Source organism: Salmo trutta, chromosome 12 (genome assembly GCF_901001165.1).
Source record: "Salmo trutta chromosome 12, fSalTru1.1, whole genome shotgun sequence".
Classification (NCBI taxonomy): domain Eukaryota; kingdom Metazoa; phylum Chordata; class Actinopteri; order Salmoniformes; family Salmonidae; genus Salmo; species Salmo trutta.
This window is the reverse complement of record NC_042968.1, coordinates 73,488,688-73,512,168: the sequence shown is the minus strand read 5'-3', so window position 1 is coordinate 73,512,168 and position 23,481 is coordinate 73,488,688. Positions and strand designations below refer to the sequence as shown.

General features: G+C 45.0%; 1 protein-coding gene across 3 annotated transcripts; it reads left to right on the top strand.

Moving 5' to 3' along the window:
• The first annotated feature begins 912 nt into the window (after nucleotides 1-912).
• LOC115204140 (gelsolin) lies at nucleotides 913-22,796 on the top strand. 3 transcript variants are annotated; one of them, XM_029769483.1, is made up of 17 exons: nucleotides 913-1,060; nucleotides 7,766-7,963; nucleotides 8,433-8,587; nucleotides 9,059-9,220; nucleotides 9,603-9,752; nucleotides 9,922-10,011; nucleotides 10,159-10,291; nucleotides 10,664-10,968; nucleotides 11,307-11,440; nucleotides 11,537-11,627; nucleotides 11,832-11,858; nucleotides 13,476-13,646; nucleotides 13,767-13,941; nucleotides 14,042-14,169; nucleotides 14,246-14,323; nucleotides 21,935-21,995; nucleotides 22,194-22,796. In XM_029769483.1, the coding sequence occupies exons 2-17, from the start codon at nucleotides 7,771-7,773 to the stop codon at nucleotides 22,361-22,363; spliced, it is 2,223 nt and encodes a 740-aa protein (XP_029625343.1). In that variant the 5' UTR covers nucleotides 913-1,060; nucleotides 7,766-7,770; the 3' UTR covers nucleotides 22,364-22,796. The 3 variants fall into 3 exon arrangements, with proteins under 3 accessions (XP_029625343.1, XP_029625345.1, XP_029625344.1); XM_029769484.1 differs by lacking the exon at nucleotides 913-1,060 and adding an exon at nucleotides 1,308-1,723; XM_029769485.1 differs by lacking the exon at nucleotides 11,832-11,858.
• Nucleotides 22,797-23,481: the final 685 nt, after the last annotated feature.

The window sequence follows — 23,481 nt, the reverse complement described above, 5'->3', positions numbered from 1 at the left end:
ACCATGGTTGACAGAGGAAGAACAATGATTCCAAGCACCACCCTCCTTTTGAAGCTTCCAGTCTGTTATTCGAACTCAATCAGCATGACGGAGTGATCTCCAGCCTTGTCCTCGTCAACACTCACACCTGTGTTAACGAGAGAATCACTGACATGATGTCAGCTGGTCCTTTTGTGGCAGGGCTGAAATGCAGTGAAAATGTTTTGGGGGGGGATTCAGTTCATTTGCATGGCAAAGAGGGACTTTGCAATTAATTGCAATTCATCTGATCACTCTCCATAACATTCTGGAGTATATGCAAATTGCCTTCATACAAACTGAGGCAGCAGACTTTGTGAAAATTAATATTTGTGTTATTCTCAAAACTTTTGGCCACGACTGTACTTTCGTTTTCTGAGTCTACTTTAGCCTTACCAGCAGATGGTGCCATGGTCTCTCCAACAGGCAGACTTCACTGGCCTTCGTAATGACTCTCTCCAACAGTGAAGAGGTATTTTATTTTTTATTTATTTATTGTGCCTTTATTTAACTAGGCAAGTTAGTTAAGAACAAATTCTTAATTCTTATTTACAATGACGGCCTAGGTAAATTAAAAGGGGATATTTTATATTTTTTATCAAAGTGTTGTCAAAATAAACTGCAACATAAGCTAATCGTTTTTCAGTGTTTTATGGCCACGTTTGGATGCATAACATTGAGAAAAGAGGGGGCATTTTTATTATGTGCTTTCAAACAATTCATTAAAAACAGAGAATCTGCAAGACGCAGCTGTTGGCCTACTTCATCCAATTCATGCAAAATTGGTGGGCTGTAATAGTCAACCATCATGCTGCGTTGTCATCTGTCGTCATCCAGACAGGGCCGGGTTAAATGCCAGGTTACTCCACTTGTAGGTGGGGGAGGCCCTGTTAATGACATAGAGAGGAGTTGCCCGGCCCAGACCAGACGCACCAATACACCCTGCCAAGCAACACAGTCCTGTCGAATTAAACCCTCTCCTGTCCCGCATCACCAAAATACCCCTCGCGGCCTAGAAAGCGTCTAAATCAGACAGAATAAGGTAAGAAATGACATTTTTAATGTTAGACATTGTGGAGCGCCACTCCGGTGACTTTGTTACAATGACACATCAAGTCATTGCAGCAATGTATAAGCCATTTAACGCTCTGATTTAACCAGAACCGGACCGTTTATATATTTTTTATCATTATTATCTACGTAGACATTGTGGACCGCCCCTCCGGTGCCTTTGTTACAATGACGTATCAAATCAATGCAGAAATGTAGAAGCCATTTAAAGCTCTGATTTAACCAGAACCGGACCGTTATATTCTTTCGATTATCATTATAGTCTACGAGATATATTCTGAAAACGAAATTTGCAGTCAGTTCTATACTACCTGGGATGTTTCGTTGGTTGGACACCATTTGCAGCAACTTTAAGTGGGAGGGTCGAGTATTTTTCCCCCCTTCTCTTTATGGGTCCTCTATTTCGTCAATGTTGCTTTGTTGTTCGTAAATGTGCGTAATTGGAGTAAAACAGCCATCGTTATGAATGACCAAATGTTAACATAGACACAATGATTTAAATTGAGCTATGCCAAATAATGATATCTGAGGATGCCATATATGGACAGAGACGAGAAAACGTGGATTAAACCATAGGAAAAGCAATGACATTTGCCAATAAAAGAGAACAAAAAGAAAAGCACGTGAAACTGAGGTTGGATTATATTTCTACGCACAATATATTTGATAACACCATTATTATATTAAGTATGCTATACTTTCATGCTGCCCCTGTAGTGTAAAGTAAACTACAGTTTATGAAACAGTAACTAGTTCTTTATAACATTATTTACATTTGTATAGACTTTTTATATGCACAAATTCTAGAAAGATTTTCTTGTTACATTATTTCTGGTCACTTTTCATTTTGGAATATCAAAATATTCCTCTTGTTAATGTATATTGTTGGAAAGTCTGAGAAAAGGTGTGTCAATCAAATGCCACACATTGCCCATTTGTTTAGGCCTACTGGGCATATCCCATCAACAGCTGGGCATATCCCATCAACAGCTGGGCATTCTCCTATCTTTAAATGGACTTCGTAGACACCATAGTAACACTCACAACTCTAAAAACGGGTTTTGCGTATGTGAGACAGAGCACTCTGGCACTCAGTCAGCAGGGGAATTGTTGTGTCTAAATCTTACACACACAGCTGTGAGAGGGCCCAGACCAAGGCCAGCTGTCTGACACCACAGATTTCAGCACACCTAATCCCCATGTGACTCACTTTATCAAACTTTATCCACTGTTAGCTGGAACAATAACCAATCATTAGCGTGTGTTTATCTGTGTGTGTTGATCTGTGTGTGTGTGTCGATTCTTTAATCCGAGAGAGAGAGAGAGAGAGACCAGTATGTAGTATGTGTAGCATGAATGTGTGTGTGTGTGTGGGGGGGGGGAGTGGATATCTGAGGGAGAGGCCTGAGGGAGGGGCCTGAGTGGAGAAAATGAGTCACCCCTGAATCCTCCACTAAGTACTGAGAAATTTCTCTTGCAAGCAGAATTTTAGATTATCAATGCATTATGCATTGATTTGATTTTAAGACGTAACACTTCAACTCTAAGATGTGATCGATGAGCAAAAATTAGGGAACATCCAAGCAGAAAAATTCTAAAAATCCTCTATCCTCATTTGTTTAATGTAATCAGTCCCACGATTGGTTTATAGAAACAGCTATCAGGTCAATGCAGTGGATCAAATCCAGCACCCCCCTTCCCAGTCTGAAGGCTTTGCAGCAGCCAACCCAGAAGACATCCCAAGCTTTTCTGCAGTTCATCTCATACTGAGGAAAGGGCTGGTTGACGGGGGAGGGGTGCACCCTGCAGGCCAGCAGCAAGTCTCTGGGGGTGACAATCCTGGAATGACTGACTCACTTTTACGTGGTTGTGGAGAAGAGGGAGTGGTTATGACTTGCTGAGGTCCTGAGATTTTGCATGGAGTAACTCAGTCTCTTTTTCCCATGTGCCAATGAGGCTGGGGCCAGCAGTCACATGACCTGTTCTATTTATACTCCCTCCTGTGGAGTGTGGAGTCTACTAAACTACCCCCTCTGGGTCTCTGGCCAGAACACAGAGCAGATTATCATTAGAGAAGTGACTGAGTGTAGCTTGTGTTGAAACATAACATACACATAGTAACCTCTGCTAGTATAGCCCAGCTAGCAGTGGCATAGTTACTTCAATTGTTTAATCATATGTTGCACAATAGTAATTCAAATATTTTTTTCAGAATATTGACAATCTTAAGGGGGTTAGCCATCAGTGACGGAGTTGAGAAGCCACTGACAGAGTTGACAACATACTCAAAACAGCCCCAGACCATTGTTCCTCCTCCACCAAACATTACAGTTGGCACTATGCATTGGGGCAGATAGCGTTCTCCTGGCATCCGCCAAACCCAGATTCGTCCATCAGACTGCCAGATGGTGAAGCATGATTCATCACTCCAGAGAACACGTTTCCACAGCTCCAGAATCCAATGGGGGCGAGCTTTACACCACTCCAGCCGACGCTTGGTATTGCCCATGGTGATCTTAGGCTTGTGTACGGCTGCTCGGCCGTGAAAACCCGTTTCACGAAGCTCCTGACGAACAGTTCTTGTGCTGACGTTGCAGTTTGGTATTGAGTGTTGCAAGCGAGGGCAGATGATTTTTATGCGCTACGTGCTTCAGCACTTTGCGGTCCCATTCCCTACCACTTTGGTGATGTTTCTACATCAGAATAACAGCACATACAGTTAACCGGGGCAGCTCTAGTGTAACCGATGTGAAATGGCTAGTTAGTTAGCGGTGGTGCGCGCTAATAGCGTTTCAATCGGTGACGTCACTCTCTCTGAGACTTGAAGTAGGGTTTCCCCTTGCGTTGCAAGGGCCGTGGCTCTTGTGGCGCGATGGGTAACGATGCTTCGTGGGGTGTCAGTTGTTGATGTGTGCAAGGGTCCCTGGATCGAGCCCGGGTTGGGGCGAAGAGAGGGACGGAACCTACACTGTTACATTGATGCTGTTGACCCGGATCATTGGTTGCTGCGGAAAAGGAGGAGGTCAAGGGGGGGGTGAGTGTAACCGATGTGAAATGGCTAGTTAGTTAGCGGTGGTGCGCGCTAATAGCGTTTCAATCGGTGACGTCACTCTCTCTGAGACTTGAAGTAGGGTTTCCCCTTGCGTTGCAAGGGCCGTGGCTCTTGTGGCGCGATGGGTAACGATGCTTCGGTGGGTGTCAGTTGTTGATGTGTGCAAGGGTCCCTGGTTCGAGCCCGGGTTGGGGCGAAGAGAGGGACGGAACCTACACTGTTACACTAGCATAGCACAAATTTGATGAACTGACTTGTTGGAAAGGTGGCATCCTATGATGGTGCCACATTGAAAGTCACTGAGCTCTTCAGTAAGGCCATTCTACTGCCAATGTTTGTCTATGGAGATTGCATGGCTGTGTGCTCGATTATTATTATTTTTGTATTTAACCCTCAATCTTATCTCATCGCTGCGAAGGTCGAGTCATGCGTCCTCCAAAACATGACCCGCCAAACCACAGTTCTTAACACCCGCCCACTTAACCCAGCCACACCAATGTGTCGGGAGTAAACACCGTTCAACTGACAAACCGAGGTCAGCCTACCAGCGCCCAGCCCGCAGAAGTCGCTAGTGCGCGATGAGCAAAGTAAATCCCCCCCGGCCAAACCCTCCCCTAAACCGGATGACGCTGGGGCCAAGTCCTTATGGGACTCCGGATCACGGTGGGTTGTGATATAGCCCGGGATCGAACCTGGGTTTGTAGTCATGCCTCTAGCACTACGATGCAGTGCCTTAGACCACTGCACCACTCGGGAGGCCCGTGTGTGCTCGATTTTATACACCTGTCAGCAACGGGTGTGGCTGAAATAGCCAAATCCACTAATTTGCAGGGGTGTCCACATACCTTTGTGTATATATAGTGTATTTTTGCTTCTAAAAATAAAAGTTCAATATAAACAGTATGGAAAATTATGAATTTAAAAATCTCCAATAAAAACATATTTTCTATCAGATCTTTCAGCTCTCTAACAGAGTTGACGTTAGAAAGAAATCTGACGGAGTCAGCAAAATGTAACCTATTTGAACCAAAATGTATATTCTATTGTAATCTATCAGGCAGATGGAATTGACAGGTTATGGTTGTGACCATGGTGATTCCAATATTGTTTGTTTAAATCTATCAAAAGTAGAGAACCTTCTAGACCATGAGTGGTCTTGTTGCACTACATGTAATAAGGATATGAATAAGGGGTCCTTATGGTATAGATGACCTTGCTCATTCCTGATTCATTTAGGATTTTAGACAAATCTGACGGATTCTTTTAGGAATCCCAGTTTTTAGAGAAATATTGTTTAAAGCCACAGGGCTATTGCAAGAAACTACATCAAATCATTATTAAGTTAATATCCATTATTTCCAGTTTTTAGAATTTTAAACAGTTTTTTGGAGAGTTTGAAATTGGCATCCTTTGCTCTGGATAAAGGCATTTTCAGGCATAGTGCCTACACGTAAATTAATAATATTGAAAGTATTTAGAAAATTCCCAAAACAAATATTTTCCTCCTAAGATTCCCCTTAATGTAAATGTTAAGCTTAAATAACGCAACAAAATATATTTTTTTATACTATAAAAACAAAGTTTCCCTGCCGAACAAGGATTGTCCCAACTTTCAAGAATCCCTGAGCTAATTTCCTGCTATTCTACACATTTTGCCATGAGGAATTTCCCACAATGCAAATAGAAGGAGGCATGGAGACACAGTGATCATCAGCTGTTGTTCTCTCTATCTGGAGACATGATCATGTTTGTGGTGTTGGATGGTGTTTCAGGTAACAGCTGAGTTGGGCTGTCTGTCTATATAGATCATTGTGAGCTTGCTGTAAATCTGACTTCATGATCTGGTGTTTATGAAATGGTTATATATTAAACTGAAACAGGAATCTATATGTTGTTTATGATCCAGGGTGTGTTCCCTGTTTGCTCTCCACTGTGGCAAATTTGTAAAAGGACAGATACCCGTGTGAACGAAAACAACATCAATATAAAACTTTTAGATGATCATGATGGCTAAGAGACTTACTACCATGTCTTCATGTCAGAAAAGAGAGAGTAAAAATAATACGTGGCTGTTTGTGAAATAAGTCAAAGGTTTAAAAGAGGAGAGGAGACTGAAGAACAAGGAACCCCAGATTCTTCGGGTCAGGGTTGCATGAATTTTCAAACAACGACTTCTCTCTCCCAAACAAGGTCACGAGCGGATTCTTTCCGTGGTTGTGGCCAGTGGGCTGTCAAGAAGAATGGCAAGGCCTGCTCTGATGCTGACGGTTAGTCATACAAACTGAGAAGGAGCCTGCTCAAACCGCAGTCTTTTTCTAAATAAATCATTTGGAGTCTAGAGTCGACAGGCACGCAGATTGGCCGCGGTGCAGAAAATGCTGTGTTTTTACTCTCTAGAGCACAGCCTTATTTAGGTGCACAGAACAGCCTGTGTAAGCTGTCTGGAACGTAAAGTGTGGATCTAATTGATTCAGGGTGTGTTATGCTGTGTGGATGTGGGCCTACAGTAATAGTCATTTTAAGTATTATTTTTTTGAACTGTTGTGTTTTAGAAAATGGACGACGTCACCACTTATCTTGATTAGTCACTGCTTACGAAAGCTGAACAAAAATATAGATGTCTGACACTTTCCTCTCAGTGGGCAACAACTTACGGGTCTGGGTGCTGTGGAAATGTGTGTCAGGACTACTGTACAGGAATCAACTGAGGCATGATTGCCTGGCAGCTAGACAACTGGCAGACATCTTGGAAATACTTTTCTATGGTCATTATAGTGACCTGCAAAGAGGATAGGAGGAAGGAGTTGTCTGCCAGTTAAACATTAACAGGATATGCTGCTAATGTCTTCAAAATCGAAAACATGTCCACATGCCAAAGTACAGTAGGTGGTAATCTCACTGAGCGTAGGCACCCACTTGAAGCTTTTAATAGAGCGCCTCTTGGCTTTTTGGTTTCTGATATGAATGAAGTGTGATATTTGTGGACCTGTCTCATTGGGCTGTGTGTGTGCACTGTGCTGTAGTTCATCTTTGGTCTCTCCCGGGGAGTCTCCCCTCTCTTCTCTACACACACTCATCCTGCAGTGGAGGCTGCTGAGGGGAGAATGGCTCACAATAATGTCTGGAACGATGCTAATGGAATGGCATGTATTTGATGTATTTGATACCAATGCACTTATTCCGCTCCAGTCATGACCACAAGCCACTTCTCCCCAATTAAGGTGCAACCAACCTCCTATGTCGTCCTGTGGTGGCACCAGGGCTGGGGCTGTCTGTTCCAAACTGAGTCACAGCACTTCCTGTTCAGAGAGAGAAGGAAACACCCAGAGCACAGGGCGCCAATGAGTCATTACACCAACTGGACATTAATAACTCACTACTTGAAACTTTATATCCATGGCAACATCTCTGAGTAAAGGGAGTGGCTCCCCTCTGCAAACTATACCCACAAATACTAAAGATTGACTTTTATTGTTTTTCACTAGATCGATTTTGAAAGAGTCCTCACAGAATAACCCATTTCTCTTAGCAGTAACTGTCTTATCCTAACTATAATTGGTTAACAACGATCTTCTATATATCATCCATACCATCTAACCCAGTGTGTGTGATTTCTCCATGCAGGCAGCATGGTGTACCATCCTGAGTTTGAGAAGGCTGGCCAACAGGCGGGCCTGCAGGTGTGGAGGATTGAGAAATTTGACCTGGTGGCCGTGCCAGAGAACCTGTATGGAAGCTTCTACACGGGAGACGCCTACCTCGTCCTCAACACCATCAAGCAGCGCTCTGGGAACCTGCAGTATGACCTGCACTTCTGGCTGGGTGAGGACAGAACCAGGAGCAGGATGGGTTGCATTACAAAGCCTGGGGGATATGATTGAGGTCATAGAAATATAATTACTAGAACGGGAATTTTTCTTGATGTCAATGTACTGTGATGGGTGGCCTGGCGGCCATATTGAGTGTAATTCTATCTCTATGATTGATGTACACCGGCAGAGTGCTGAGTCAGGCCCATTTTATTGTATTGATCATGCCTACTTTTAGGTAGCCTTTTAGATAGAACCTTAGTACATTTCCCATAACATTCTGCTAAGTGAGTGATGCCCAAACTAGGTTCATTCATTGTACCGGTATGTATCAATTGGGTTTTGCTTTAGTGAAATAGTAATCTGTGGCATCTGTGAAATCTAGCAGACTAAGCAGACATTGGGGGTTGGGCCTCCATTGACAGACCAGAGAGCAAAACGTTGTAATTCAGTGTGTAACGTCCGTGGTTTCTCTGCTCCAGGCGATTTCTGCACCCAGGACGAGAGTGGAGCAGCAGCCATCTTCACAGTCCAGATGGATGACTATCTGGGGGGTAAACCCATCCAGTACCGCGAGGTCCAGGGACATGAGTCCAAAGTATTCCTGGGTTACTTCAAGGCTGGACTGAAGTACTTGGTGAGATATTATTTGAGATCATTTTCTTTTGGCATTATTGCTACAATCCTGTCCATGACACATGATATTGCATTCATACCTCAGGCGGGGCTATTGTTATGCACTATGCAGTAGTCTATACCTGAATGGTTTTGGAGTAACCAACCTAATCAACCTTTTAATGGGAATAAAGTATAAAGTATTCCTCCATACAATTCCTAGAAATTGGAATTGAATGGAGGAAATGTGTCCTAGAAATGTGAATGACTCCATTAAATGTTTTTTATTTATTTAACTAGGCAAGTCAGTTAAGAACACATTCATATTTACAATTACGGCCTTCCCAGGGAACAGTGCCTTGTTCAGGGGTAGAACGAAATATTTTTACCTTGTCAGGGATTTGATCCAGCAACCTTTCGATTTCTGGCCCAACGCTCTAACCACTAGGCTACCTGCATAATAACTGTACCATATCATTTGTCACTGTTTTAGAAAGGAGGTGTGGCATCTGGGTTCAAACATGTGGTCACCAACGAGGTGGTTATGCAGCGGGTGCTGCAGGTCAAAGGTCGCCGTGTTGTCAGGGCAACAGAGGTGCCTGTCAGCTGGGACAGCTTCAACCAGGGAGACTGCTTCATCCTGGACCTAGGAAGCGTGAGTTACCATCAGCCTGAGGGAGACAGTGTACTTTTAAGTTTCATATAGGACATGGCGTCATCAAACATTGCTGTCACATTTAAATGATAAAACGGAGAAGCATGCACAATGTAAGTTTTACATCTTGCTTACAATAAAATATAAACATTTAATAGAGAGATTGTACAAGTACCCTTAGAATTCTTGCAAACTAATTCCTGGTCGATGCTGACCACATAATAATAATAATAATAAAAAAATTGGATTTTATGCGCCTCTCGAAAAAAACAAGAACACCGTACAGCAAAGAGTATAAAACAAAACAAGAATAATCAAATAAAATGAATAAAAGCTCCTTAGTTTATTCCTGTCTTTGTGTTGTGTATCCCTCCTCCCACAGGAGATCTACCAGTGGTGTGGCTCCCAGAGCAACCGCTTTGAGAAGCTGAAGGCCACCCAGGTTGCCAAGGGTATCCGTGACAACGAGCGCAGTGGGCGAGCCCGCGTGTACGTGTGTGACGAGGGGGCGGAGAGAGACAAGATGATAGAGGTGAGATCATAAACAACGAAAGAACATTTATTTGTCTCTCTCTGTGTCTGTGATTTGTTGATGTATATTATGGTGTTTAATGGATGTTTGAATGAACTCCAGCTGTGGTAAAATTATTGTTTTATTTTCTGAAGTATATCTAAAAGGGATTTTCTCTGTGCGTCTTCAGGTTCTGGGAGATAAATCAGACCTGCCTGAAGGATCCTCTGATGACATCAAAGCAGATGCCTCAAACAGGAAGATGGCCAAGCTGTACAAGGTTGGAGAACAGTGAACAAACCACTGAAACGAACATCCAACTGGTCTAGTTCCATTATAGTTACATTCACCTGTGCCTAACAAGAGAAAAACACGCCTCTGAACTCTCCTCTACAACTCTTCTTCTGTCTCTCCTCCTCTCCCCCAGGTGTCCAATGGCAGTGGAGACATGGCCATGTCCATGGTGGCAGCAGAGAACCCATTCTCCCAGAGTGCACTGGAGTCCAGCGACTGCTTCATCCTGGATCATGGCTCTGATGGCAAGATCTTCGTCTGGAAAGGTCTGTTGGGGTCACCCAATATCAAATATTATCATCAGCTGATTCAGCAAGTCAATTAAAGCACAATAGCTAGACTTGTTTTGGCATGGTATGGTTGCTTTCATGTCCATTTGGTAACACTTAAAGTGTAGCGTTACAGACCACATTTAAAGAATGAGACATTGAACAGTGTCACATGATGAACTCCCACAGAGATAATATGATGCAACTGGAAGGGGGTTCTTCTTTCAAAAGATAATGGTCCTCTGTTATCAACCATGCTGACAGTTATACGTAGATGTTGATTTACAGTCTTTAGAGTTTCTAAGTGGTTTAATTAATTAAACCAATTTTTTTGTATTTCTCTTCCCTCTCCCACGCACTCTCACCCAGGCAAAGAAGCCAACCTGGAGGAGCGTAAGGCAGCCATGAAAGCAGCAGATGAGTTCATCAAGAAGATGGGCTACCCCAAACACACCCAGGTGCAGATCTTGCCGGAGATGGGAGAGACACCGCTCTTCAAGCAGTTCTTCAAGAACTGGCGTGACAAGGACCAGACAGAGGGCCTGGGCGTGGCCTACGTCTCCAACAGCATCGCCAAGATAGAGAAGGTGTCCTTCGATGCCGCCACGCTCCACGACTCCCCTGCCATGGCTGCCCAGCACGGCATGGTGGACGGCGGCAACGGAGAGAAGCAGGTGAGCGGACGAGAGGGGCTGGAGCATGTGTAGACAGCAAGCCTTCCCATTAATCTTTCTTAGAGTAACTATCAGGATGATTATTGCTATTAGTAACTATCAACTTTACATAGTAGGTCTATTATACAGTAATAGCATTCTGTGAGGTACTGTGAGGCAGTCATGTGTGGGTTTCAGCCCAATGCAGTCAAAGCAGGAAGGATATTAAATGGTAAAACAGATAGCAATCAAATGAGAGGGACATGATTATGCATGATACACGCTGTATTTACATATACAGCTTTGTTTCAGTAGCCTGCCACAACTAGGGGTCACATCATGTGTATGTTTGTGTACAGATCTGGCGAATTGAGGGATCAGACAAGGTGGAAGTGGACCCCTCCACACACGGACAGTTCTATGGAGGAGACAGTTACATCATCCTCTACAACTATCACCATGGAGGACGCCAAGGGCACATTATCTACATGTGGTAAGATAGACATTAAAGTAGAATTAAAATGATGGAAAATAAACAGTAGAAACTATCATAAGAGATATTTTGCATGCTAACTGGAGTCTTTCTCAGGCAGGGAAGTGATTCTTCCCAGGACGAAATTGGTGCTTCAGCCATCTTGGGTGCCCAGTTGGACGATGAGCTTGGTGGTGGGCCTGTGCAGGTAATGAGTGGGTGTTTGTGTATGGAAGAAGTGGCTTTCTTTTCCCATCGCATATTTCTTTTTTCTATACTTTCCTCTTGGCCTCATCTGTATTCAGCCCAGTAACCTCCTTCCTTACCAGTGTGTCTGCTCATTCTCCCTTTTCCTCCTCTTCCTCATCCGCTCATTGCTTCCTGTCATTTCCTGACTCTTTGTTTTTTCCAGGTTGCTGGGGCTCCTATTACCACCCAGGTACTCCCCTGTCAGGGCTGCATGACTCAGTACATAGCCCAGGCATGGGGGACTTAGAATCTGTGTATTTAACTGATATGGCTCAATGTGTTTACAGAGAAATCAAACAGGACATTCCAAAGCCATGTTTATGAGGGAGTTCCCTTTGCTCTCACTGATTCTGTTGCATTATCTATTTAACTAGGCAAGTCAGTTAGGAACAAATTCTTATTTACAATGATGGCCTACCCTGGCCAAACCCTCCCCTAATCCTAACGACGCTGGGCCAATTGTGCGATCACGATCGAACCCAGGTCTGAAGTAATGCCTCTAGCACTGCGATGCAGTGCCTTAGACCGCTGCGCCACTCACGATCACTCTGACACATACTACTGATCCGAGACCAGCCTATTTTCTGGCCTGCAGTGGGGGGAAAGAGCTCTCTTGCTTGTCCTTAAGAACTTAGTTCTACTCAAGCAAGGACCATTGCATAGGTTATCTAGAGGCCACCAGTGATTCTAGGTTATCTTGTATGCTGCAGTTCGTTATGATTTAACTAGATCATGCCTTGGCTCTGTATAAGGTTTGATGCTTTGGGGATGTCTGTGACCATCTCTTGCTGTGTGTCTGTCTGTGTGTGTGTGCCTGTCTATGCCTGTCAGTGTCTCACCCTCCTGTCTATATACAGTGTGAAAATGTTTGCAGTGCACTGCGTAGTTATGTTATTGATGTGTTTTAATGCATGACTAATAGTGATCCTAAGTTTGTGTAGAAGCCCACCAGGGTGGAAACTTCCATCACAAACCTGTTTATGTTCCAAGCAACTGTCCATGAAGTCGAAACGCTGATGACACAGGTCATCTCCCATACATTTGTAACAGTATAATTCATAGTCATGCAAAATAAACAGTCATGGAAATAAGTCAGCACAACCTAAACATGGAACCTTGCCTCACAAGTTTTCAGTACAGAGGCTCCTTATTTCACTCAATATGCACGTAATATTTCTCTAACATTCCAGCAGTCTCCAATTTTGGGAGAAAAAATCTGAAACTAGGCTTTGTGCAGGCCCACGCAGGTCCCAAACATTCAGGAATGGTGTTGAGAGGAGAATAAACACACTCGAGTGACTGAACAGTGAGATAGCCACACAGTCCATCGGCCTGGGAGGGGGAGAGAAGGCCCCCATTGTGCTGGGGGATGACGAGGCAAGCTGGCTGCATCCAGCAAACAGGACGCCCTGCTGTCAGACAGCTAGACATACAGACAGGCGCACAGCATGCTGGGAGATTAGGGTAGGGAGCGCCATGGAACACTTAACTCTGTCAGAGTTTTCCTACGCTGTTGTTGTTCAGAGCTCACTGCTGCCACCCTGTGGGATATTATTGTAGACAAATGCAAGGCTGCATCACAAATATGTCTATAGATTTCCAAGTAGATGTAATTCAATACAATTATATTCTTCCAAATATCCACTGCTTCTTGATTTTCTCTGCATTTGGTCTCAGAATTTCTTATTGCACAGATAATTATTTTTGTGAAATTATACAGCATGAATCACCATGATTAACAATGTGTCCAACTACTGTACATCACAACAGTATAGATGTTTGTTAACTAGTTTGCTCTGTGGTCCAGGTGAGGGTAGTCCAGGGCAAGGAGCCAGCTCACCTCATGAGCCTGTTCAGGGGGCAGCCCATGGTGGTATACAAGGGAGGTACGTCCAGAGACGGGGGTCAGTCCGCTCCTGCAGAAACACGACTCTTCCAGGTGCGCTCCAACTCTGCAGGATGCACAAGAGCTGTGGAGGTGAGTAATATGGAGAGGGTGCCCTGTTTTTCTGAAATTAGCTACTCAACTGCACTATATTTAAATACATGACACTCGTGGTCATTTTCCACACACCATGTTTCATCCACCCACCTCTAGGTTGATGCTGTGTCCTCCAACCTGAACTCCAACGACACCTTCCTCCTGGTGACCCCAGCAGCCTCGTTCATGTGGGTGGGCCAGGGGGCCAGTGACACTGAGAAAAATGGCACCAAGCAGCTCTGTGACATTCTGGGGGTGTCCTCCTCAGAACTGTCTGAGGGTGGAGAGACTGGTATGTACTGTACATTGTGGCAATGAACTTAGGCTTTTCTTTGCTCTGTGGCTGGCTGTAGCATGTCCTAACCAACTGCCTGCTGTGTGTCTCTGTGCAGATGACTTCTGGGAGGCTCTGGGAGGGAAGGCAGCGTACCGCACCTCCTCCAGACTGAGAAGCAAGGACAAGATGGACGCCCATCCACCCAGGCTCTTTGCCTGCTCCAACAAGACCGGAAACTTCATTGTGAGTCCCATATTATTACTTTCAGCCATTCGTGGTTAACCTGGTCTTTCTAATGCTCCTGGTTTCCTCCACCCAGATTGAGGAGGTACCTGGGGAGATGACCCAAGAGGATCTGGCTACCGATGATGTCATGATCATGGACACATGGGATCAGGTAGATACATTAGCATGTGGTATTTTCTAAGATGTGAATAAGATTAAGTGTGGAGATGTATTAACAGTAACACAGTGGATAACAGATTCATTTTAATGTCACTTTAATAATGTTCTCATACTATTTTACCCACTTCATGTGTATATACTGTATTCTAGTCAAGGTTCATCCTATATAATTACTGCTCTACACACCTTTTCTATTCATATAGTGTCCATCATTTCTATACATACCATCATATAATACATGTTTTTATTTTTATTTCACCTTTATTTAACCAGGTAGGCCAGTTGAGAACAAGTACTCATTTACAACTGCAACCTGGCCAAGATAAAGCAAAGCAGTGCGACAAAAAACAACACAGAGTTACACATGGGATAAACAAACGTACAGTCAATAACAATAGAAAAATCTATATACAGTGTGTGCCAATGGAGTAAGGAGGTAAGGCAATAAATAGGCCATAGTAGCGATGTAATTACAATTTAGCAAATTAACAGTGGAGTGATAGATGAGCAGATGATGATGTGCAAGTAGAAATACTGGTGTGCAAAAGAGCAAAAAAAGTAGATAAAAACAATATGGGGATGAGGTAGGTAGTTGGATGGGCTATTTACAGATGGGCTGTGTACAGCTGCAGCGATCGGTAAGCTGCTCAGATAGCTGATGCTTAAAGTTAGTGAGGGAGATATAAGTCTCCAACTTCAGCGATTTTTCCAATTCGTTCCAGTCATTGGCAGCAGAGAACTGGAAGGAAAGGCAGCCAAAGGAGGTGTTGGCTTTGGGGATGACCAGTGAGATATACCTGGAGCGCGTACTATGGGTGGGTGTTGCTATGATGACCAGTGAGCTGAGATAAGGCGGAGCTTTAACTAGCAAATACTCATAGATGACCTGGAGCCAGTGGGTCTGGCGACGAATATGTAGCGAGGGCCAGCCGACGAAAACATACAGGTCGCAGTGGTGGGTGGTATATGGGGCTTTGGTGACAAAACGGATGGCACTGTGATAGACTGAATCCAGTTTGCTGAGGAGAGTGTTGGAGGCTATTTTGTAAATGACATCGCCGAAGTTGAGGATCGGTAGGATAGTCAGTTTTACGAGGGTATGTTTGGCAGCAAATCAAATTTATTTATATAGCCCTTCTTACATCAGCTGATATCTCAAAGTGCTGTACAGAAACCCAGCCTAAAACCCCAAACAGCAAGTAATGCAGGTGTAGAAGCACGGTGGCTAGGAAAACCTCCCTAGAAAGGCCAAAACCTAGGAAGAAACCTAGAGAGGAACCAGGCTATCAGGGGTGTCCAGTCCTCTTCTGGCTGTGCCGGGTAGAGATTATAACAGAACATGGCCAAGATGTTCAAATGTTCATAAATGACCAGCATGGTCAAATAATAATAATCACAGTAGTTGCCGAGGGTGCAACAAGTCAGCACCTCAAGAGTAAATGTCAGATGGCCTTTCATAGCCGATCATTGAGAGTATCTCTACCGCTCCTGCTGTCTCTAGAGAGTTGAAGGAGGCTTTGTTGCGAAATAGGAAGCCAATTGTAGATTTAATTTTGGATTGGAGATGCTTAATATGAGTCTGGAAGGAGAGTACAGTCTAGCCAGACACCTAGGTATTTGTAGTTGTCCACATATTCTAAGTCAGAACCGTCCAGAGTAGTGATGCTATTCAGGCAGGCAGCGATCAGTTGAAGAGCATGCATTTAGTTTTACTAGCATTTAAGAGCAGTTGGAGGCCACGGAAGGAGTGTTGTATGGCATTGAAGCTCGCTTGGAGGTTTGTTAACAGTGTCCAAAGAAGGGCCAGATGTATACAGAATGGTGTTGTCTGCGTAGAGGTGGATCAAGGAATCACCCGCAGCAAGAGCGACATCATTGATATATACAGAGAAAAGAGTCGGCCCGAGAATTGACCCTGTGGTACCCCATAGAGACTGCCAGTCGTCCGGACAACAGGCCCTCCGATTTGACACACTGAACTCTATCTAAGAAGTAGTTGGTAAACCAGGTGAGGCAGTCATTTGAGAAACCAAGGCTATTGAGTCTGCCGATAAGAATACGGGGATTGACAGAGTCGAAAGCCTTGGCCAGGTCGATGAAGACGGCTGCACAGTACTATCTTTTATCGATGGCAGTTATGATATCATTTAGTACCTTGAGCGTGGCTGAGGTGCACCCGTGACCAGCTCGGAAACCGGATTGCACAGCAGAGAAGGTACGGTGGGATTCGAAATGATCAGTGATCTGTTTGTTACCTTGGGTTTCGAAGACTTTGGAAAGGCAGGGCAGGATGGATATAGGTCTGTAACAGTTTGGGTCTAGAGTGTCACCCCCTTTGAAGAGGGGGATGACCGCGGCAGCTTTCCAATCTTTAGGAATCTCGGACAATACGAGAGGTTGAACAGACTAGTTATAGGGGTTGCAACAATGGCGGCAGATCATTTTAGAAAGAGAGGGTCCAGATTGTCTAGCCCAGCTGATTTGTACGAGTCCAGGTTTTGCAGCTCTTTCAGAACATCTGCTATCGGGATTTGGGTGAAGGAGAAGCTGGGGAGGCTTGGGCAAATAGCTGCGGGGGGTGCGGAGCTGTTGGCCGGAGTTGGGGTAGCCAGGAGGAAAGCATGGCCAGCCGTAGAGAAATGCTTATTGAAATTCTCAATTATCGTGGATTTATCGGTGGTGACAGTGTTTCCTAGCCTCAGTGCAGTGGGCAGCTGGGAGGATGTGCTCTTATTCTCCATGGACTTTACAGTGTCCCAGAACTTTTTGGAGTTAGAGCTGCAGGATAAATATTTCTGTTTGAAAAACCTAGCCTTTGCTTTCCTAACTGACTGTGTGTATTGGTTCCTGACTTCCCTGAAAAGTTGCATATCGCGGGGTCTATTCGATTCTAGTGCAGTACGCCACAGGATGTTTTTATGCTGGTCGAGGTCAGTCAGGTCTGGAGTGATCCAAGGGCTATATCTGTTCTTAGTTCTACATTTATTAAAAGGGGCATGCTTACTTAAGATGGTGAGGAAATTACTTTTAAAGAACAACCAGGCATCCTCTACTGACGGGATGAGGTCAATATCCTTCCAGGATACCCGGGCACGGTCAATTAGAAAGGCCTGTTCGCGGAATTGTTTTAGGGAGCGTTTGACAGTGATGAGGGGTGGTCGTTTGACCGCGGACCCATAACAGATGCAGGGAATGAGGCAGTGATCACTGAGATCCTGATTGAAAACAGCAGAGGTGTATTTGGAGGGCAGATTGGTCTGAATAATATCTATGAGGGTGCCCATGTTTATGGATTTAGGGTTGTACCTGGTGGGTTCCTTGATAATTTGTGTGAGATTGAGGGCATCTAGCTTAGATTGTAGGATGGCCGGGGTGTTAAGCATATCCCAGTTTAGGTCACCTAGCAGAACGAACTCTGAAGATAGATGGGGGGCAATCAATTCACATATGGTGTCCAGGGGGGTCTATAACAGGTGACAACAGTGAGAGACTTATTTCTGGAAAGATTCATTTTTAAAATTAGAAGCTCGAACTGTTTGGGCATAGACCTGGAAAGTATGACAGAACTCTGCAGGCTAACTCCTCCCCCTTTGGCAGTTCTATCTTGATGGAAAATGTTGTAGTTGGGGATGGAAATCTCCGAATTTTTGGTGGCCTTTCTAAGCCAGGATTCAGACACGGCAAGGACATCAGGGTTGGTGGAGTGTGCTAAAGCAGTGAGTAAAACAAACTTAGGAAGGAGGCTTCTGATGTTAACATGCATGAAACCAAGGCTTTTACGGTTATATAAGTCAACAAATGAGAGCGCCTGGGGACACACAGGGCCTGGGTTAACCTCTACATCACCCGAGGAACAGAGGAGGAGTAGAATGAGGGTACGGCTAAAGGCTATCAAAACTGGTCGTCTAGTGCTTGGGGACAGAGAATAAAAAGAGCAGATTTCTGGGCATGGTAGAATAGATTCAGGGCATAATGTACAGACGGGTATGGTAGGGTGCGGGTACAGTGGAGGTAAACCTAGGCATTGAGTGACGTTGAGAGAGGTTGCATCTCTGGAGGCACTAGTTATGCTTGGTGAGGTAACCGCATGTATGGGATGTGGGACAAAAGAGGTATCTGAGGCATGTTGAGTGGGGCTAGGGGCTCCGCAGTAAAATAAAACAATGATAACTACTCTAAACAACAGTATACAAGGCATATTGACATTAGAGAGAGACATAAAGCGAGCCATAAAGCAATCACAGGTGTTGATTGGGAGAGCTAGCTAAGAAAACAATGGGTAAGACAACAGCAGCTAATCAGCTAAGACAACAACAACAGGTAAAATGGCGATGAATGGGCAGAGAGGGTCAGTTAACTACACACAGGGCCTGAGTTCGAGGCTGGGGCCGACAGATAAACAAAATAAACAAAATGGAGTACTGTGATTAATGAACAGTCCAGCAGGCATCATCTATGTAGCCAGGTGATCATAGGGTCCAGTGAACAGCAATAGATGAAACAGGGAAGCTGTTAGGTAGTCGTTACTATGCTAGCAAGCGGGAGACACAGCATTCAAAAAGATAGCAGGCCGGGGCTAGCAGAAGCGTCTTCACCGACGTCCTGCAAAGGCCAGTTGAAGGCACAACGGACGGAATTACGTCGGCAGACCAGTCGTGATGGATCGGCGGGGCTTCGTGTTGTCAAAGGGTCCAGGCCAATTGGCAAAAGAGGTATTGTAGCTGGAGTAATTTTGTTTGCTAGCCGGGAGATGCGCGTGGCTCGAGGCTAACTGGTGCTAGCTTTGGGACAAGGGCGTTAGCCACTATAGCCACTCGGTAGCAGCTAGGTAGCTGCGATGATCCGATGCAAAGGTCCAGAGCTTACGGCAGGAATCCGGTGATGTAGTGGCTTCTAGTCGTGTTAGTGAAGAGTCCGGGAGGCATCAGCTGGGTAGCCGAGTGATCAAAGGGTCCACTGAGCAGGCTGGGAGATGGGCCTGGCTCAAGGCTAGCTTCGGGGCTGGGCCACTCAGTAGTTGCTAGCTAGCTGCGATGATCTGGAGTAATAGTCCAGAGCTTACGGCAGGAATCGGTGATGTAGTGGAAAAAAGCAGTCTGGTATGCTCAGGGTTGATATCGCGCTGTGCAGACTGGCGGGTATTATCCAGGCTAAAAGTGGCTGGTGTCTGAGCTAAAGGTAAAGGCCGCTAGCAGTGGCTAACAATGACTAAATAGCTAGTAGCTAAGTAGCTGGTCAGCATCTGATGGCTAGCTTCTCATGGAGGTTCTAGCTATAAGGTCTAAAAACAGCAGCTCCGTATCACATTGGGTGAGGCGGGTTGCCGGAAGGTATATTTAATTTAAAAATGGAAAAAGAGATTGAAATATATTGAAATATATATATTAAAAAAAGACGAAAAAACTAAATTTACACGGGACAATGACAAACACGTCTGCACTGCTACGCCATCTTGGATCAAGTGCATTCGGAAAGTATTCAGACCCCTTCTCTTTTTCCACATTTTGTTACGTTACAGCCTTATATGCCCAGGGTCCCTGTGAACGTGCCTTAGGCATGCTGCAAGGAGGCATGAGGACAGCAAATGTTGCCAGGACAATAAATTGCGATGTCCATACTGTGAGATGCCTAAGACAGCGCTACAGGGAGACAGGATGGACAGCTGATCGTCCTCGCAGTGGCAGACCACGTGTAACACCTGCACAGGATCGGTACATCCGAACATCACACCTGCGGGACGGGTACAGGATGGCAACAACAACTGTCCGAGTTACACCAGGAACGCACAATCCCTCCATCAGTGCTCAGACTGTCCGCAATAGGCTGAGAGAGGCTGGACTGAGGGTTTGAGGACAACAAAGTCAAGGTATTGGAGTGGCCATCACAAAGCCCTGACCTCAATCCCATAGAAAATTTGTCGGCAGAACTGAAAAAGTGTGTGCGATCAAGGAAGCCTACTAACCTGACTGGTGATCTAAGACCTAAGTGACCTAAGAAAGATAATTTTTACTAGGATTAAATGTCAAGAATTGTGAAAAACTGAGTTTAAATGTATTTGACTAAGGTGTATGTAAACTTCCGACTTCAACTGTAGTTTACTGTGTGGCCAGGCTCGTCTCGAGGGCCCGCTGATAGCATCAACTCTTCTTGACCCAGGCAATTCCATGTGAGGTGTCCCCGGGAGCCACACTCAAAACACCTCCTTTGGTCTTCATCCACCTGGCGTCATCGGCGGCGGGTCGACTCTCCCCCGGCTGTCTCTCCGCGGGTCTGCAGTCCTTTAGCCCGGCTGACTGTCAGATTGGGGAGTACATTGGTGGGGTCATCCATCCGTCCCCTCCGACGGCTCCCGGACTCAGCCTGCGTCTTGTTCAGCAGGGCCTCAGTATTCTGGTAACGTCTCCACGGCTCCCAAGAGGTCCTCCAAGGTCTGGGGCGCGCATAGGCTTGGCGCCCTCTTCATGTCATGAGATAGCGCCCGTAAGAAGTGGTCCATGACCACTTTGTTGATAACGGGGAGGTTGTACCCGTAGCGGCTGAGTACCTCCCTCTTGACGCAGTCGTAGTTAGCCTCCTGTTCGGTGTTGAGGTCATAATATGCCTTTTGGGCGTCTCCGGACAGGACCAGTGCCAGCAGACTCACCCACTTTGCCTTGGGCCATCCTTCCTGAAGTGCTGTCCATTCAAACGTGCAGAGGTAGGTCTCGATGTCATCATCCTCCGTTAGCTTGATTAAAAACTGACTGATTGGGATGCAATTCGGTCTGCGTTTCTCCTCGCAGCTTCCTGACTTCCTCAAGCAGGCTTCTGTAGACACTGTTCTTCCAGCGTTCGTTCCTGACTGTACTGTTGTCCTTGTTGGGCCCGAACTAACTGAGCAATCAACTCGTTCATGCTGATACTGTGTAAACGTCAACCCTGGTCTGACCACATTGTCAGACTTGCCTGCATTCTCCACCACTTGTGGCAGACCAAGGGATTTGATCAAGACTTTTACACAGATCAGACACAGACATAAATGTGATAAACACCCTTGAAACGTTGAAACGGATGTATTTAAAACAATAAAGGAAAAGAAAAGAAGCCAGTCTCCTCCAGGAGACCTCTTCCAGGTTACCACCTTCTGGGCTCTGGGGAATGCTGTCTACTCTGGTGTAGAACACCGAGCCCCTCGGTTCTAGAAGACCGTGAGCATGTCTATCCGGTAGCAACCTCTCACTACCTCCAACCCTCCCTCCCGTGTGCTGCCCTCCTGGTAGCTTTATGGGCCCCGTATGGCTGGTGAGCAATCAGCCCCTTGGTTACTCACCAGCCTCAATCAGCCCCAATTAGTCTTGGCCGGAGGACCCGTCGAGATCTGGCACATCCAGCAGAGGGAGCCACCGCTGCGTGATGTAGACTCTCTGTCACCAGGCCTCGACGAGTCTCCCCCTGGTGGCTTGTCCGCGGTACGCCACAGTATTGTTAGGTATTACTGTTGGAGCTAGGAACATAAGCATTTCGCTACATCCATGATAACATCTGCAAAATATATGTACACGACCAATGAAATTGATTTGAATTGCTGTACATAGTCTAATGTAGGTTGAATATCCTCTTCTAGGTGTTTGTCTGGATCGGGAATGAAGCCCATGAAGAGGAGAAGACTGAGGCTATGGCCTCCGGTAAGTGAATATGCAAAACTGTTGCTGAATTTAATTATTCATTCATTATCATCTAGACTGTCTTCCATAGAGAATGTACATGGCATGCTGCCTCTTGAGTGCATTACTCATGTCATGACCAAAATCATTTGATTGAGAAGTTTACCACTGGGAAAACTGCCCTCTATGGAACCCTCATTTAATCCCCTCCTCCCCTAGCTGTGCGTTACATTGAGTCAGACCCTGCCAACCGTGACCGCAGGACCCCCATCGTGAAGATCAAGCAAGGGTTCGAGCCGCCCACGTTCACCGGCTGGTTCCTGGGCTGGGACCATGAGTACTGGACCAGCGACCCCCTGGAGCGTGCCATGGCTGAGCTGGAGCTCTGAACCCTCACCTTTAACTCCTAACCCTGCTGCCTGGCTCTACCACACACACTGAGCAGCTCCAGTCATGAGACTTTCAATGGTTGAACCCTTTATGCCCTGCCAACCTCCTTACTTCTGACTGCCAGTGGGAGAAGGATGCTTTTTCTAAAAATAAAAACAGATATATCAAGAGTAGAACAGGCTTTCATACACCTGTTGAGCTGACAGAGAGCACTGGTGCACTATATTAATCTCTCCTGATAATACTTTATTAGCTTTTATACATATGCAAATAAGCATGTAAGTGACCAATAATAAGGGCTTTAATAGAACCGCAGGCTTAGATAAGGGAATCTGCATGGATATTTAAATATATTTTATGTGTGAGATATGTTATACATTTATTTCTATGATGTCAACAGTAGACTGTTTCTCGCTATTCAGAATATCACAATTTCAACATGAAGAACCTAGCATATTACACTGAACAAAAATATAAACTCAACATGTAAAGTGTTGGTCCCATGTTTCATGAGAATGAAATAAAAGATACCAGAAATGTTCCATTCGCACAAAAAGCTGAGGAGTATTTCTGTCTGTAATAAAGCCCTTTTGTGGGGGAAAACTAATTCTGATTGGCTGGGCCTGGCTCCCAAGTGGGTGGGCCTATGCCCTCCCAGCCTGCACCCATGCCCAGAAATCCATAGATTAGGGCCTAATGAATTTATTTCAATTGACTTTCCTTATATGAACTGTAACTCAGTAAAATCTTTGAAATTATTGCATGGTGCATTTATATTTTTGTTCAGTATACAATCCTCTGAACCAACAAAGGCAGGGAGTAATGCAGGAAAACACACTGCCAGACATAACCCCACCCAAGTAATAAAACCATTATAGCCTTAATCTATAATACTTCATGTTCAGTATGACGTTACTCATCAATTCAGCGGTTCTCTGCCATAATGGAAAGGAATGCAGGGGAGAGGGACTGAACCAGCCAGTTTTGTTTTTATTTGTTGTGTCACAACAGGAGCACCCTTCATTTCTTACATTTTTTTATTTATTTAACCTTTAACTAGGCAAGTCAGTTAAGAACAAATTATTATTTACAATGACAGCCTACCCACAGCTGTCAA